This window comes from Citrus sinensis, chromosome 1 (assembly GCF_022201045.2).
Source record: "Citrus sinensis cultivar Valencia sweet orange chromosome 1, DVS_A1.0, whole genome shotgun sequence".
NCBI classification, from domain to species: Eukaryota; Viridiplantae; Streptophyta; class Magnoliopsida; order Sapindales; family Rutaceae; genus Citrus; species Citrus sinensis.
Genome location: NC_068556.1, coordinates 16,335,437 through 16,353,174, shown reverse-complemented (window position 1 = coordinate 16,353,174; position 17,738 = coordinate 16,335,437). Strand labels below are relative to the sequence as shown.

The following is a 17,738-nucleotide window of genomic DNA, read 5'->3' as shown; positions in this document are numbered from 1 at the left end:
ACTATAAAATATTCGAGTTTTTTTAAGATAGAGCTTCAAATTTTTTTGATCGGGTCGGACTTGGGCAAGGTCAAACCCGAACCTGACCCGGCCTTTTGCCATTCCTATTAGTTCGGACTTCGGAATCACAATAACATAACATGTCAGCTATTTCTTGAATATATAAATGACATGCCATACATATTCCATAAATTTTTACAACATTGATGATGTAATAATAACCAGCAAAATCAAGTGAGTTGCTTGCCAGCTATCCTGCTTGATCGAACATCCCTGATAACCAAAACTATAAAAGCTTCACAATCAAGTGAATTTTTTTTTTGAGAATAATCACGTGAAAATAGTAGTCACGATTACAAATGGCAAAAATCTCCATGGGATGAGGTCCGATGAATTTTTTTTTTTCATTCGAAAAGAGTACGAGAATAATTTTATCCGTAGTTATTTATTCGAAGAATGAATGAAAACAAATTAATACTTTATCTTATTTAGGGAAAGAAAATTCGATGAATTCCCCTCCCCTCCTCATTTACCCTCCTACTTTTTAATTTTTAGTTTCTACAAAAATTCAGTGGAAATACATTTAAAATTTAAATTCTAACAAATATGATGATTTTTTTTAGTAATTTATACCATGTAATTTTTATAGTGAATTAATATTAATACAAGGATATTGTCATGTAATTTTTATAGTGAATTAATGTTAATGCAATGATATTGTCATTTTTATATGAATGTGATTACAATTGAAGCTTTACTTAATTTCATAGATTTTCTTGTAATATTGACAAAACGAACTTAATTTGATGAAAATGATTTTCGTTACTTTATTTTATTTTAATATTTTTGTTTTGTAATATGATTTTATAGTTTTAATTTAATATGATTAAATAAAGTTTGAAAGATAAAAGCATTCATTATTCAGTAATCAGGTACCCATTGGAATCACCTTTTATTATTCAAGGATCTCCAACCCCTCCCCTCAAGCAAATATGAAAAGGACAAGGAGGATATGAGAACATAAGCAAAATATAAGGGATGTATATAAAGATATCAATCACCTAACCTCCCCTCCCCATTGGCATCCCTAGTCATAATGCAATATTATGATGGATTCAATGATTACGTTCCCTTTAAAGCCATTAACAAAGCATGTGAAAATCTCAGGAATATTGCAAGTATTAGGGATGTCATGAATCATGATCAACTTCTCTTTCGCCATTCACAAATTAAAGAATGAAGCCGAGAGGAATTTCTTGAACTGTCCTTGACAGGATCAAAATGATATTGGTAAATTTTGACTGGCAATAATCAAATCAAACCATACGTTGGATCTTGACGTATCACTTTGTGATGCACACCGATGCAAGACCACAATGAACATAAAGCTCTCAACATAAACGAAAAGATATGGCACGCATAGCATACATAAGAAAGAGCACTAAAACTTTATTAACTCCATTTTCTTTATTTATCAAACTTTCTTTCTAAAACTTCACCATATCGTGTACAATGAAGAAAGGTATAAAATTAACTTAACTCCAAGAAGAAGGTGACAAGAACAGGAGGTAAAAGGGAAAGTAGTAGATGGAATAATGATGGAGGATATGCATGAGGAATGAGATAGGCAGCAGAAGAAAGAGTGTTACTTCACCAGCCACATGAAGAAAGTTGTCCAAAATGTGAGTGAAAATGAAGCCAATGCATAAGTCCATAGCATTATTACTGAATATTCACTCTCACCTGCACGGAACAGTTGGGTCATTGTACCTGCATATGCCCTTAGCATTAGCAGAATTGATCAAAGCTCAAGTCAAAGCCACTACTGAAAGAAAATTGTTGCACAGTTGAGAAACGATTCAAAATACCTATATTTACGGCTGGGGGGAGTGCAAACTGAAGTAAAAGAACAAACTGATACAATGGATCTGATTTCACAAAGCCAAAATGGATTGCACCTTTAACAATGCCCACCCCGAGTAGTGGTAGAGCAATATACCGAATTACTATGACCCCAATAATCAATGACAGCTGTATTCGTGTGCCTTTCAAACCTGGAGAACACCATCATTAGTGTTTTTAACTATCAACTCCAACCAGACTAGACTGAAATTCCCCAGAACAAGAAAAACAAGGAATACAAAATTAAGATCGGTAATAACCTCTGAGAAGATTCGCCCCCACAATTAAGGTGACAGTGGGAATAGATGCCTCCCTGTGTATGAAATAAAAAGAAACATGGATATCATGGAAACAAATTGTGTTATCAACAAGTCTATCTTGATGCAAGAACAAAGTCAACCAGCATGTATACCCATCAATCTATGATACTGTAATGTGCCACTACAAACTGTGTGAAGGACAGAATGCTTGGGATGGGTGTGCTGGTAAATATCTTAAGGGAAGACCATTTACTAAGACCTGATGGACTAAATGATTTACTTTAATTGACCTCACTCAGTTTAAATAAACTAAGAAATTATAATTTATGAAAAGTTCTTCCGAAAATCCAGTCTTCCTCTCATTATATTACAATAGCGTTAAACCAATATAAAAAAAAGGGTTGCATAAATCAAGAATTCAATAGATTTTTTCTTTTCAGATACCCTGATTACATACATGCCACTAGTAAATTTTATTTACAAACTTGAATTCACAAGTTCAGAATTAACTTAAATAAGTTCTAAAGTGTGAAGGTGATAACGGAAGCAATCATCATAATTGAAACAACCTTTACATAAAAAACTACAAAGCAGAAAGGAGTACACTCACCCCAGCAGAGAAGCAGAGCCCTCAACCACTCGAAGCGGAGCATGCTCACCAATTAGCAACTTTCGAAACTCAGGGATTATACCAACCATGAAACCAACGATCTATTTAATTTACCAAGAGTATTAGTTGGACAATACTGTGAGATTTTTTTCATTATTATTATCAATTGTGAGGCAATTATCTCTTTCGGAAAACATGCATTAGGACTTTGTGACCATGATAACAATTTAGGATGCTCAATGTGTTTTGATGAAAAAATTCACCTGATAGTCATTCAAAAAAATCATGATAATGAAATCATTGCATAATTATTTGCATAGCGTATTGAATATGTGCATATCCTGCATATAATCATCTTCAAAATCTTTTCCATTTTGGCAATAATTTTCCTCTAAAGCATATATTTGTACATTTCTGCCCATTAAACATATTCCACAATCACAGTGAAAAGAAATATCAAAGAGGTGACAACTCCACAATACTATCATAGCAATATGCGTACAGCTGCAATCGTTGAAGGTGCAAAGAGCTTCCTCAGGTTGAATTTTGTTGCAAATGTTTGGAAACATTGCTTAATCTTTTCTAAAAGTTGAACCTGTTACCAAAAACTGGCAAAGTAAGATGATAATTTTCTCTCAAAACATCCGAATAATGAGCAAAAAAGCGAAAGCTACATTGATCATCAAAACCTTCAATATAGAAATATTAGAAGATGCCAATTCTTCAAGCGATTTAAGAAGGCCAATCTTAAGGAAAGAAAAAAAAAATCCTCAACATTTTTCAGTCTAATGCATGTCATGTATACCAACATAAAGGTCATTATCAAAAAGTAAAGTAGATAAAAGAGCTAATAATGTTTAAGGAGATGACAATCGATATTTGAACTTTTAATAGAGGCAGTCCTAGCTATTGCATTCACTAATCAAGACTTGATGGTATAGAACATGTTAAAAAGAGTGACTAACAATACATTTTACCAAATATTGGATGGCAAAATGAGATTTTGCTTTTCAATCCCTAGAGAACTTTGATCTGTTGATTCCTACATCAATTTGGGAAAGAGACAAAGGAGAAAGTGAAGATTATCTTGCTTGAAAGATAGATTATACTGTTAATCCTGTCATCATTTTCATTTTTTTGTTTTACTAATTATTCAAAAAGTTTGACTTAACAGCGTTATAGAGGGGAAAATGGGTCATCAAATTTTGAAAACCACAAATTTGTTTTACTACACCACTGAGACTATTCTTGAAACCTGGAAGTAGTTCCTCCATATAAAAGGAAATCAAGAGTAGGCTCCAATTAAAAAAGGCTTCAACAACAGAGAAAGAAGTTCACTGATACACACAGATCAAAGTTAGAACTTTAGCCAACCTGTGGCTTCCTTGCAGTAATAGAGCAATCAAGTTCAAAATGATTCAAATGGTCTTTGACAGCTGAGCACCCATTTAAAGGCAGCAGTGGTCTCATACGGGAATTTGAAAGTTTTTCAGTTGTTTCTTCCATGGGTGTTATATTTTCAGTGGAATTATCTAGTTTCTCTCCTTCAGAATTCGTACATGATGAATATATCCGCACAATGTTATATACATATGACCACATGTAGATGGCTCCAATCTGAAATATCAATAATAATGAAAAATCAAAATATTGAAAAAGATCCCAAATTAGTTTTTCATACTTACTACTCATTTTAAAGAAGGCAAGTAATAGACTGCTTATTTAGACATTTGTAGAGTTGGGCAAGATTCATACTGCCATTGAAAGTGCAGAATAAACCATTCCCTGGCGATAGCAGGCATCAGCATCACCAAATGGGCTGCCCCTTTCTTTACAAATTGCTGGAATTATAATGAAAAGCATATTCCCCAAGTTACCTGTAACGTCAGAGGCAAAACAAATTTGTACAAAGAAAAATAAAATGCATCTTTGAATTAACAAACCCAAGGTCATCTAAAACTTTTTCTAATTCCTATACACAGGACTATAGGTAATAGTTTGCCTGAGATGACTAAGGAACATTCTTAATATGATCCATCCAAATACACCATAAAAATTGTCCAAAACTATTCATAGAAGTAAAGCAAAGAATTGAATTGAGTTCATTCTTAATCCATTTCATTAAAAAATACTGTTACTTCAGCAAGGAAACCATTGGTTAAGATTATGAGGCAACAAAGGAACATTTATAACATTTTTGCTCACCTATCTTCATTTGACTCAAATAGAGAGAAGGAGAGCGAGAGAGGGAAAAGAACCTGCAGCACAGCATCCTAAAACAAGGCCCCACAAATCATAAGGAGCTTTTGTAGTTTTTAGAACTATCCATCCAAGTGATGAGCCAACGATGTATGTAATAAGGATATTTAACGGCATAAACCACCTACATAGTTTTATTTTATTTATGAAAGCTACTTTCAATGAATTGACGGAAGAAAATGAGAAAACATGGTAAGAAGAGCAAAAGAATAATAAAAAAATAGAAGAAACTGCACAGGTTTCGTAAAGAATGCAAACTCACAACATGCCTATGCCTTCAGCTGTTATGTGGTCTGCAAGACTGCTACCGACAAGTGCTGGATTGAAGACGAAAAACACAACCTGTACAACATTAAAAGAACCAAATCCTTTAACAGCTTGGCAGGCTTTAGTCAAAATTTTTTTTAAGAAAAAATATAACATCATTTGAAATTTTTTTGCAGTGAGTATTACCTTGTTCAAATGCTGGCGTGCCAAGTCCCCCAATATATCTATGCGATCTAGTGCAAGAAATAAGCCAAGGGCAGTAAGCAGAAGTACCTTCAAAACTGGTATAAATGCAGCAATAAAGAGGTCCAGAATCTTCATAGTGGAGTCTTTTAAGTCCTCAGATTATCTATAGTACTTGCTGCAGAGGAAAAGGCATGACATGCTACCACATGAGCAATAGCTTTTATAGAAACAAGCCTAAAATTACTTTAAAAATCAACTAAATACTAAATTTTTGGTGGCAGGCACAGGCAGAGATTAAATAATCACAACCAATTTTTGTTTCTTCTTGTGAATAACTAAAACTTGCATGCCCAGTAGTTATGAGAGACTCAAAATGAATAATCAAGATTTTTTCAATTATCTACACGAAAATCCACGAACAAAAAAGAAACAGGCAACCCTTGAATGATGAAGATGAAGTAAAGGTTTCCATCGAATTAAGAAGCATCGATATTATACCTGGCACGTAGAACTAAAATTGCACTAGAAGAAGAAACTGAAAGAAAGCACGCGTACAAACTAATTGTGAGGCTACACTGTAGTGGAAGCTGAAGCTGTGGAAAGAAATAAACATGCAAGTGAACAAACATTCACCCCATCCCACCGCATTATATACACACACACTAATACACAGAACAGAACAGAGGTTAAACAAATTTGTTTCATTTAATTGCATTTGAGGAAGGATAAGTGCGGTTTGATGCTGAAAACACAAAAGACTTCATAGTGGGAAGGGACGCAGGATCAACAAAACATGAAAATGCAAATAAAAGAATTAAGGGGCTAAGAAAAAAAAGCTTAGTGTTGATGTAGACTATACCGCAGACTCCAGAGAGACAAGTCCTTCCTCAGGGTCCAGGCTCATCTAAAACTTCATATTTTATTTTTGCAACAAAGTTGTGTGATCAAATCACAAATCAGACAGCACAATCACCTGTGTGGTGGAAGACAAATTGCAAAACCCAGTGCGAAAGTTGTGTGTTCACGTCACATATCAATATCACAGCAACAATCACAAACTGCAATACCCATTGCCCTGGACTGTAGTCTGTAAGTGGTGGCTTTCTGCCGCTATGGCACGTAGAGTCCATTGCCATTGGTGCCGTGAGTGTCACCACCCATATTATACAAGTCATTTTATGCTTTTCTGGCCGAATTTCGGAAACCATCAAGATAATAACATTTCCACTTATGATCGAATTTATTTCGTTTACCAAAGATGCTGTCAAGCATAAGAAAATATTTCAAATTGTAATCTCTTCCAATAAATTGAAACCCATGCATTTGCCACGTAATTGGGGTGATGTCACACAGCTAAAGCTTCATTATTTTATTCGAAAAGATTACAATTTATCTTAAAAACAAGCAAAATTGTAGTAAAATGCCTTCTATTGATCATGATGAATTGAAATCTCGTGTGCTAACATATGAATGAAATGGTATTAACATCTAAATGAAATAGTATTTGAAATGATGTAGACTTTATTTTAATTTTTTTTATTATGTGCGTGTATCATATTTATAAATATTAAAATATTTTTCTTCTTTTGTATTGGAAAGATGTAAATACTTGGAGAGTCTCCTAAAATTAATTATTTGTTACTTGAGTTCCGATATCACTCATTTATTAGATCATAAATTCATAACTTATAAAATTATCTAATCATCATCTAATAAATAAATGTCACGTCAATATACAACATTATGTAGAGTTAATGTTAAACCACTTCAAAATACTGCAACGCATAAGAAAATATTTAACACCAAAAATATGGCTGCTTTCGTTAATTTGCCAAGGAAAATTACACTTCTCAATCTCAAACTGGTTTGTTGGTTACCATGCTTACGTTCTCTAAATTGGCAATTGCAACAACTTAGATTATGCTATGATAAGGGCCAAATTCCAAAGCACCATCGCAGAATATTCTTACTAAGCACAAGGGCATCTCATTGTGTACAAACTCTTTTATAAAAAAACAATTGTGTATACACTGAGTTTGTAGTTGCATGAGGACAAAAAAAAAAAAAAAACATATTAATAATAATAATAATAATGATACATACCACAAACAGTTATACAATCATTTTTGTATAGACTGAATTGGCAGCTAACGTAGCATGAATGAGTTGATTGGAAAATGAAAGCGGTACTCAAAATGATTATTTAATAAGCAAAACAAAAATAGCAAATCTGTTTGTGCACCAAAACACCTTTACATATTCAAGTTACCTGACCTTCCTAGAGCAATCAATATGGTATAATTTTCCTGTCTCTCACTTTTTGCAGATCAGGTGAGCAATTATGGGTATTTATATTCCAATTTAATTCGATATGAAGAATTGCATTGGATTGGAAGTTTTGGAATCCACAATCGGCAGATCAATTTGTTCACCACAGGGTACAATGCAGCTCCTTGCTCTGAACATAAATGCTCAAACCACGATTGGTTCACGGAGTTCACAAGTTTTGCTGCACAGACACATTACGAAGTCTATGATTACACAGCTCATGAAGAATTTAAACATATCATAAGAAAGCAACAGCCTCAAAAGACTTCCTTTCAAGAAATGTAAAAGTAATTTGATGAGATGTTTCAATTCTGCAGACTCAATATTTATCCAAGTCAAAGAAGTTCAGTTTGTAGCATTACCCTTGAGTTCTCTTTATCCAGTCTAGAATATTACAGCAATCTCCACGGCTAATAAAATGCCTTCAATTTCAGAAAAGTAAAAATAATTAGCAGATAATGAATAATAGAATGATTAACTTCTTAATAACTTGTACCTGTTTCTGGTGCGGTACGACTTAAGTTCAGAGACTTCACGACTGCTTGATGAATCTCTTCTTATTTGAAGATAATCAGGCACAACCAAAGTTCCAGTTGAATCATGATATGCAGTAATGATGTAATTGAGCACATTTTCCTGCAATATTTGTCCTTTTCAGAAATTAGCAGAAGGGGAAAAGTATTTCAACATATCAAATTAAAATTTTTAGCGCATTCATGACAGGGGAGCTAAAAGAACAAGCTGATGATAGCATTTCATCAATCAAAGATGGAGAAAAGTAATCTAACTAGATGCTAATTACCAACCTAAACAAATGAAGTTGGGAGTAACATACCAGCGGTCTAGCAGCATTAAGCCAGTGATATATACGTTCATTACGGAACCATGTCAGTTGCCTTTTGGCAAAGTTTCTGCAGAACAAAATTAATGAGTGCTGGAATTATATTTGCTGGTCGAGAGCATCCTTGACAAACGAAATAAATTCGAACAAAAGCGGAAATGTCTTACCTTGACGCTTTCTGAAATTCTGCCAGAAAAGCATAAAATTCCCCTGTAGAACTTGTACCCCCTTGCTGTCTGCATCTTAAGAGGTATTCCATAGCCTGAAATTGGTATCAGATAAATTAGATGAATGTTACTTCTTCAGCAAAAATGTTAAACACAAAAAATAAGTGAAATGTCAACAGAAAAGTTGCCCATTGAAAAAAAAAATGAAAGATAAGAACTAACATAAGCAATACAACCTCAATTTCAATGCTTAATCTTTTGCAAATGGTTTAAACGAATTAAATATCTGATGAAAATTTATAGCTCTAATTCCACAAAGAAAATGCAAAAGGTTAGTGAACGGTGATATATAGGGCTTGGCTTCAAAACCATAAACAAATGAGCACCCATTAAAAAATAAAATAAAGATAAAAATCCACAAAAAAAGGCATGCGCACACTCACCCAAAAAAAAGGGCTATACATTCAAATAAACCTATGCACAAAATATCAAATAAAAAATGATCCTTAGCTAACAAGGTAATGAAATTGAGAATAAAAACTTCTTTTTCTAGCCATAAAATGAACCAGCATTCTCTTCTTTAATAACCAGTATATATGGCAAGAATGCATGTTATTGTGTATTAGAGGCATACTTGTCTATAACCAATTGCTCGAGTTGCAGAGTTTGAATTAGGAAGAAGACCTTCATCAAGAAGCCATGCGGCCTCAGACAAAATCCCATCACTTCCTACAGTTGGAACCAAACATCAGAAGAGAAATTTCAGAAAACCTCTCACTCAAATCATTCTAACTTGCTTTCCACAAAAAATGATAAATAATCAAATGAAACATTACAGGAACAAAGATCCAAAGAACAATCAGATAGAAGTTAAAGGAACCTAGATAATAGGGCTGGGCACTATCCGGTTAGGTTTGGTTCAGGCTGAAAACCGAACCAAACTGAATTTTAGAACTGAACTGAGGTTCGGATTGGTTCAGTTCTATTCGTTTTGGACTTTACAATTTCCAGTTAAAGCACCAGTGTCTCAGATGGATGCTATATCATTGCTAAAGAAAAAGTATATAATGGAACAAACAGCATAAATCAACCATATGATAATAAAATTATCAGTATATACTCCTCTTAGATAAGACTAGGTGATGATATGAAGAAAAAATTCTTTAAACAAAGAGAAGACAACCGATACATTAGAAAAATTCCACAACTCTCCTAAACTCAGGCTCTCTCTGCCTGTTAACATTTGTATAGTCACGATCATAATTAATAACCTCATCCCTTTTTACACCCTTAAAACTTATACAGTAAAATTTAACTCTTCAGGGTATCATGTGTTCACCATCTGAGCCTTCTAGGTATATCCTCAAACTAACAAATGTACAGTTTCCAGTGCAAGAAACAATTTTTTTTTATTTTTTCCAATCAGCTCTGATCTATCCAAAATAGAGCCGGTACCAGACATATAAAGGAAAGAAGAAAGAGAGAGGCACTCACGCTATCCTCAGTCAGCCGCTTTGTTAGCATCTGCCAGCTGTGGTATGAGAGGCTTGGTGTGTGGGGTGAGCAGCTGCCAGCTGTGGTGAGAGAGGCTGAGTGTGGTGTGAGGCTTTGAGCGGTTGTGGGTGTTTTTTGTGTGTGTGTGTGTTTTTTTTTTTAATAACAGTTGGTCGCGTGTATTAGCTTTAGGTTTTTGTGTTTTGCTCTTATATTTATCTATTTATTTTTATATTTTTAGAAGAGAACCAATTGGTTTTTCAGTTTAGTTTGGATTTGAGCCGAACCAAACACAAAACCAATTGGTTCTCTATTTTCCAACCAGTTCGGCTTTTGTTTGCAGAAAAAAAGAACCGAACTGACAAAGGTTTGTTCGGTTCAACAAAAGCCAATGCCCACCCCTACCAGATAGCAAATTAAGAGCAAGAGAAATCAGCAACATGTAAGTTACTAGTCACAAGATTTAAGTTACTAAGCATTAGCAGCAATAATGCTATTTATCTGCTCTGTGCAAAATGCTGTATCCAAGCAAAATGAACAAGATAGAAACTGTGCTGTTATGTGCCATGAAATTACCTACCTGGAAGCATATCTTCACAGCGCAAATCGATTGATCTGTAAAGATCAAGTCTGTGACTTGAAAGGAAAAAGCACATGAAATCATAATCCAAATCCTTTGGATTTGTATCAGATGCACCAGCAGAAGAGTTCCTCTCATAAGAATGGTCTGTTTCACTTGAATCAGAATGTTCCCTGAACGAGTCATATGGTATCTGGAAAGCCGATGGAGGAGAACCAGTGGACTGCCAAGGAAAAAGAAATATCAATGAGCGACAAGTGCATTCACTCAAAAATATTTTCCGTTAACCTTTTATTTTTCATGTTAAAAAAAAAAAAATTGTTCCAACAAACGTCTTCTCAGGTGATTCAACTTGAAGAAGTGCAAGTGGGAAAGAAGGGATATAGAATAAGTATGAATCTATGCATGTATAATAATCAAACAATTAATGCTGATAAAAATATCACTGACAACTGAAATTCACATGCATGAAGTAGCTCGTGTCCTCATATTTATGTTATCAAATAATGCCCATGAAAAATATTATTCATCAAAATGAAATTCACATTCAAGATGTAGTTTGTGCAATATGTGTTACCAAAAAGAGAGATGGTTCGGGAAGGGGCATCTGAGAGATGCATCTTGATCAAATATATATCGCTAAGAACATCATAAACAACCTTGATTATCTCAAGGCTGCGCCGTAAACGGTACCAATCATTAGCAGCCAAAGACCTCGCCTTTGGATCACCTGCTTTAACCACAAACTCCACAGCAGCATACCAGTCTCCATCTCTCTGTAGATCTGCAAGCTCAGAATTTACTTCAGCGATAATCTCTGGGGACGCTTTTGGAACATCTGGCTTTCCATATATGAACCTAATATTACCAATAAAAGCACAACAGTGAACATGTGTCATAAAAGTTAACTTTCAGTAAATCAACACTCTCACAATCACAGCAAGCACGACTCTTGCCCAAGTCATTAAATACACACGCATGATTTCTACTTCTGACAAACTAGTTAAATTGGTGCCAAGATTAATAAAGAACATGCAAACTTTCATCCCAGTGGCATTAGTGCACAGAAGTCAGCCTCTAGCATTCAAAAGAAAGCCTGTGCACACCAGCACTTATCATTGAAGAGAAATGGAAAATAGATATCAACAATGCTCACCTACCTAAAAGGATGTGTAAACATACCATCGCAAATACAATCCAGTCCCACCCGTAACAATCGGAACACGGCCCTTTTTAAGAACATCTTTTGTCGCATGCCTCGCATCCTCAAAAAATTTTCCAACAGAATAGTCTGAAAGAAGACAAAATGATATATATTTTAGATAGAAAAAAAATATATTTTCAATTAAAATCAATTGAACCATCACTGAATCCTATTACAAGTATTAAGATGCTTTGCTGACATTAGTTGGCCCACATGCGACATACCTTCACATGGATGCAGTATGTCAATTAGATGATGAGGCACTTCCTGCAAACAAATAAAACTTGTGATTGTTACAACTGTTAAAGGCGCAACTAGTGGAAGAGAACTTGATGAAAGCCAAAAATGAAAACACAAAGCCAAAACAAGTTTGGTAATATACAAAAAATTTCTAGGCCAAAAGAATACATTTGACCAGATTAATAATATAGGCAGAGGCAAATGGAATACAATGGTAGGGCAATGATTTAGTCACTAATAAGAAGACATGCCCTATGCCAATTGGTCAGAAGTACTAGTTACTAATTCTGGAAAATTTAGTCTTTCATATGGTTGAATAAATTTTTATATTATACCAACAAGTGCGACAAAAATTATGAATCCTACGAAAGGCTAACAGTCCCTGAAAGCAAAGGCTTCGCTGAAAAATTAAAATATGCCTTTAACAGTAATAGATGAAAAATCTCACAATTACAGAACTATGTGCCAATCATATTAAAGCAGATAAAACATAAGCTTCAAGTATACTACAGAATTATTACTGTTATATTGTATGATTATGGGGTCAGCAATAGCTTACAAGTAGCTTAAAACTTGGAATATCATAATTAATGCCTCTCACATCTTTGTGGAACTAACTTTTTACTTGTAACATGAATGAAGTGTTACACCAATACAGAAAATGGCAACTCAAAACGTTCATTTCAGATAACTACAGTAAAAGCAAGCATTAAGCATTAGGTATCTTAAGGCACCTTTCGATCACTAGAAGAAGGCTTTGCAGACCCAATATCAAGACCTCGATAAACCTGTAACACAAAGAACACTTAATCAACCCACTTTCAGAGAGATTCCAGTACTTGTTACAACCACAGAGAAAAGGGTCGCACTAATACACAATATTATGCGAACAAAACCTAACGAGCACATGGCAACCAATCTGAATAGGCAGTATCTGATAACACTATGATTTAGGTAAAACCATGGCTTAACCATACCTAAGCAGAAACAATCCATTCATCGAAGTTTCAAAAAATGAATTAGTAGTATCTATTCTGACTGAACCCTTCAGGCGAATTTATCCCAAAACACTTGCCAGTTAAAAGTTAAAACATAAAACCAAAAAAAAAAAAAACTCAAAAGTTGACATTCTTTTTTTTCGTTGACTCTTCATTTTCATCCCAGACAATATCCAATCAATAAAACAAAGCTCTACCCACTTCATAATTACTTAAACTCTCTCCATTTAAGATAAGAATGAAAAAATAATAATTAAAAAGCCTCAGATTAGACCTGGACAGAGTCGGCGCTGATGATTTCACCATTGAGGCGCTTAGCGAGCTCCAAAGCCAGCTGGCTCTTGCCGGCTCCGGTGGGCCCAGATATCACAATAACCTTCTCTTTCTTGCTTGAAGCAACGGAACATGACGTGGCGAATAGACGCCGGCGCCGAGCGAATTGCCGGAGTAAGGGCTTCTCTTTCAGCCATGCACGGATGCCGCCCCCACCACACACTCCGCTCATTAACATTTCTTTCCTTTTTCCTTCTTTTTTTAAATCTTAATTTTTATGAGTGAGAGAAAGTGATTGAAGTTATGTGCGTTCAATTGCAGACGTTTTCTTTTTGTGTTAAAACTGAACTGGCTAAGGTTTACGGATTGGGCTTTTAGCCCCCTTTTCTATTATTATTATTTTTTCTTTCTTCGCAGATTTTTATTTTTTATAAGAGTTGGACTATTGGCACCCCTCTCATCTCCTCATAAAACCCCCTTCTTAGTTATATTCACTTTATTTCCGAAAATGTCCCTTTTTTTAGATTTACTTTTTTAAATTCTTAATTTTCATTTGATTTGTTTTATTGTTAAAACTCAAAGTATTATTGTGTTATTTTTTTTAATTATTTTCAATTTTATTATTAATCTACACACAAATTAAAAAGTTATATGGGTGATGAATTTTTTAGTGTTAATCATTGGTTGAAATAACACATATTTTAAATTATAATTTTAAAGTAATTTTAAGTATAAAATATTTAATCAATAAGAAATCAAAAGAGAACAATAGATTATTCTAAATTTGCACAATTTATTTTAGTTAAATAGGAAATAACATATATACATATTTTTTTAAAAGGATTGATTATGAATTAAGTAATTTGCTGGAAAAAAATTTATATGTGTTTAATTTTCAATTGTCCTTAATTGTAATTTTATTTAAAATGGGGTTTTGCAAGAATAATGTAGGGGTGCCAATAGCTCCACTCTTTTTATAAAGCATTTTTCTATTTCAGATATTTATGCGCCTTGTTCAGAGGCGAAGGATTATGTAATTTATGACGGAATAGTTTCTTAGGTGATTTTTTTTCTTCGGGTTATTTTAATTGAAAAATATTTATTAATTTTATAATTTCTTTTTTAGCTTTTATAAAAGTCTTCCAACAGCTCGAGCAGAGACTTAGTGCCTGTTTGGTATGACTTATTTAAGAGCCATAAGTGCTTATTTAATTGTATAAGTACTTTTTAAAAATTTTTATGATGTTTGGTTATTTTTTTAGTAGAGTTTTTTTAGCTTAAATAAGCTAATTTACCTCTACTAGCAAAAGTCCAAAATTTGAGCTTTTGGGAGTAGAGGTTAAAGAACTTTTCTAAAAATATATAATAAAAAAATATCACACAGTTTAATGGTTCAAAAATACTTTTTTTATTGACAACCAAACATCCAATGACTTTTTGTCCAAAAGCTCTATTGGTATAAGCTCTACTGCTATAAGCTCTACTGTTATAAGCTCTATTTAATAAGTTGTACCAAACGGAGCCTTATTAGTGCCTATTTGATATGGCTTATTTAAGAGACATAAGTGCTTATTTAATCCCATAAGCACTTTTTAAAATTTTTTATGGTGTTTGGTTATTTTTTTAGTAGAGTTTTTTTAGCTTAAATAAGCTAATTTACCTCTACTAGCGAAAGCTCAAAATTTGAGCTTTTGAGAGTAGAGATTAGAGAGTTTTTCCAAAAAATATATAATATTAAAAATATCCTTGACATATTTTATTAATTACATAATACCCTTTGTATAAAACCTACCCAACGAAAATTGTTGCTGCCATATAAATATATTGCTACCGCCACTTCACTTTATCTCTTTTTGTTTTTTTTTTTAAATAACCAGCACTTTAATTTTGCAATCTCTAATACATAACCGACACTTGAGAGAGTAATCATAGTCATAGCCAACGTTTTTGGTGAGGAGGATGTCAGGTAATACGACACTTCTCATGTTTCGTTAACATTTCAGTTATATTATTGATTATCATTTTAATTTGGATAGTATTCTTTGTTTAGGAGAATATATTGTTGTGTTAAACGAGCTTATACTAGACTCTTTGTGCTAGAACTAAGCAACCCAAGATGATTGAATTTAACAAATACAAGATTAAGAATGAAAAACAAAGAAATACAGAACAATAAAGAACTCGCAATCAAGCCAAGAATCTAACGTGGTTCAGCTCCACAAAGGAACCTACATCCACGGCTGCAAATGCCAGCAAAGGGCAGGAGATTTATTGAACCAGAATGGTTGATTACAATGACTTCGCAATACAGATTACAAACTCTCAAAGCTTAACTTTTTCTCTCTGCAATGCAGCTGTAAAAGCTTCTCCTTCTTGAGCTTCAGGAACCAGCATATTTATATTGCTTCTTCCACACGTGTGTTTCCACTAATTGAACTAAGCTGTTATTACTAACTGCTTATTAAATTGGATCTCACAAACTCCAGCTCATCAGTCACCTCAGCAAGTTCATAACAGATTATAACTAACTTCTGGCTTCACAAATCTCCACCTTAGTTTTAATCTGTTTCTACTTCTCCCTTCACTGTTACAGCACCAGTAAGCTTGTTTCACAAGCTAACACTTCCAACCAGATTCAGTAAGTCCCTGAACCTGACTGATGGCAAAGGCTTGGTTAACATGTCAGCTGGATTGACTTCAGATGGCACCTTAACCACATTTACCACTCCTTTGCTGATTTCATCCCTTATGAAATGCATTCTAACATCAATATGTTTAGTTCTCTCATGATATTTAGGATTCTTACTTAGCTGAATAGCACTTGAGCTATCACAGCTAACTTCAACAATTTCTTGCTTAAACCCCAATTCAGATACCAACCCTCTCAGCCATATTGCCTCTTTAACAGCTTCTGTAAGGGCAATATATTCAGCTTCTGTTGTTGAGAGAGCAACCACTGATTGCAGAGATGACTTCCAACTTATGGCACCTCCACACATAGTAAACACAAAGCCTGTTATAGACCTCCTTCTATCCTTGTCTGCTGCATAGTCTGAGTCCACAAACCCAGCCACTTCAGGTGATGCTCCATTTGATCTACCAAACATGATTGCAGTGACAGCAGTTCCTTTAAGGTACCTCAGAACCCATTTCACTGCATTCCAGTGATCTTTACCAGGATTTCCCATAAACCTACTAATGACTCCAACCCCATGTGCCAAGTCAGGTCTGGTGCATACCATGGCATACATGATGCTGCCAACTGCACTAGAGTATGGTATTTTTCTCATATAATTGAGATCCTCATCAGTAGTGGGTTCTAGAGCTTTAGATAGCTGGATGTGAGCTGACAGGGGTGTTGTAACAGGTTTAGAGTCTTCCATCTTAAACCTGGCTAATACTTTCTTCACATAGTCTGCTTGGGATAGATACAGAGTCCTGGAGTTCCTATCTCTTATTATATGCATGCCTAGAATTTTTGTAGCTGCACCCAAATCCTTCATTTCAAATTCAGTGCTAAGCTCCACCTTAAGCTTCTTTATTTCTTCCTTGTGTTTACATGCAATAAGCATGTCATCCACATATAGAAGCAAGTAGATACCCCAATCACTTGATAAGAGTTTATAATACACACAGTTGTCAAATTTGCTTCTGCTGTATCCATGGCTTATCATGAACTCATCAAACTTCAAATACCATTGCCTTGGAGATTGCTTAAGGCCATACAAGCTCTTCTTCAATAAGCACACCTTGTCTTCTGATCCTCTCTCAATGAACCCTTCTGGCTGTGCCATGAAAATTTCTTCATCAAGGCTGCCATGTAAGAATGCAGTTTTAACATCCATCTGTTCCAGCTCCAGATCATGATATGCTGAGAGTGCCAACAACAACCTAATGGAGCTGTATTTAACCACAGGTGAGAATACTTCATTGAAGTCAACTCCTTCTCTTTGTGTGAATCCTTTTGCCACAAGTCTGGCTTTGTGTCTTGGTGGTTCCTTTTCTGAAACTCCAGCTTTTAATTTGAAAATCCACTTGCTGCCAACTAGTTTCTTGTTAGGTGGTCTGTTGACTAAGGTCCAGGTATTATTCTTCTTGAGAGAGATTATTTCATCCTGCATTGCAGCAT

At 34.5% G+C, this 17,738-nt stretch overlaps 2 protein-coding genes across 7 annotated transcripts; both read right to left on the bottom strand.

The window, feature by feature from the left end:
* Window positions 1–1,425: 1,425 nt before the first annotated feature.
* LOC102616415 (hypothetical protein) lies at window positions 1,426–6,742 on the bottom strand. Of its 6 annotated transcripts, none has more exons than XM_052437130.1 (12): window positions 6,344–6,742; window positions 5,983–6,077; window positions 5,485–5,659; window positions 5,294–5,373; window positions 5,031–5,155; window positions 4,528–4,649; window positions 4,147–4,389; window positions 3,275–3,367; window positions 2,773–2,873; window positions 2,163–2,215; window positions 1,869–2,054; window positions 1,426–1,770 (listed from the first exon to the last, which is right to left on the bottom strand). In XM_052437130.1, the coding sequence occupies exons 3-12, from the start codon at window positions 5,617–5,619 to the stop codon at window positions 1,646–1,648; spliced, it is 1,263 nt and encodes a 420-aa protein (XP_052293090.1). In that variant the 5' UTR covers window positions 5,620–5,659; window positions 5,983–6,077; window positions 6,344–6,742; the 3' UTR covers window positions 1,426–1,645. The 6 variants fall into 6 exon arrangements, with proteins under 6 accessions (XP_052293090.1, XP_052293241.1, XP_024956199.2 ...); XM_052437281.1 differs by having other exon boundaries at window positions 5,485–5,531; window positions 6,344–6,738; XM_025100431.2 differs by lacking the exon at window positions 5,983–6,077.
* A 912-nt stretch (window positions 6,743–7,654) lies between these two features.
* LOC102616125 (tRNA dimethylallyltransferase 9) lies at window positions 7,655–13,989 on the bottom strand. Its single transcript, XM_006485606.4, has 12 exons — window positions 13,611–13,989; window positions 13,073–13,126; window positions 12,323–12,365; window positions 12,077–12,185; window positions 11,554–11,752; window positions 10,895–11,117; window positions 9,455–9,549; window positions 8,821–8,915; window positions 8,648–8,723; window positions 8,309–8,448; window positions 8,175–8,234; window positions 7,655–7,993 (listed from the first exon to the last, which is right to left on the bottom strand). Exons 1-12 carry the CDS (start codon window positions 13,845–13,847, stop codon window positions 7,957–7,959), a joined length of 1,368 nt encoding a protein of 455 aa, XP_006485669.2. The 5' UTR covers window positions 13,848–13,989; the 3' UTR covers window positions 7,655–7,956.
* Between the last annotated feature and the right edge of the window lie 3,749 nt (window positions 13,990–17,738).

Bases quoted from the DNA above. Each gene is read 5' to 3' on its own strand.
- LOC102616415 (XM_052437130.1), bottom strand. From the start codon at position 5,619: ATGAAGATTCTGGACCTCTTTATTGCTGCATTTATACCAGTTTTGAAG. The intron at 5,156-5,293 runs GTGAGTTTGCAT...AAAACTATGTAG, and splicing joins GCTGAAGGCATAGGCATGTT to GTGGTTTATGCCGTTAAATA. The intron at 2,874-3,274 runs GTACGCATATTG...TAAATTAAATAG, and splicing joins CACCTTCAACGATTGCAGCT to ATCGTTGGTTTCATGGTTGG.
- LOC102616125 (XM_006485606.4), bottom strand. From the start codon at position 13,847: ATGTTAATGAGCGGAGTGTGTGGTGGGGGCGGCATCCGTGCATGGCTG. The intron at 9,550-10,894 runs GTAGGTAATTTC...TTCCAACTGTAG, and splicing joins CTGTGAAGATATGCTTCCAG to GAAGTGATGGGATTTTGTCT. The intron at 8,235-8,308 runs GTACAAGTTATT...CTGAAATTGAAG, and splicing joins TCGTACCGCACCAGAAACAG to GCATTTTATTAGCCGTGGAG.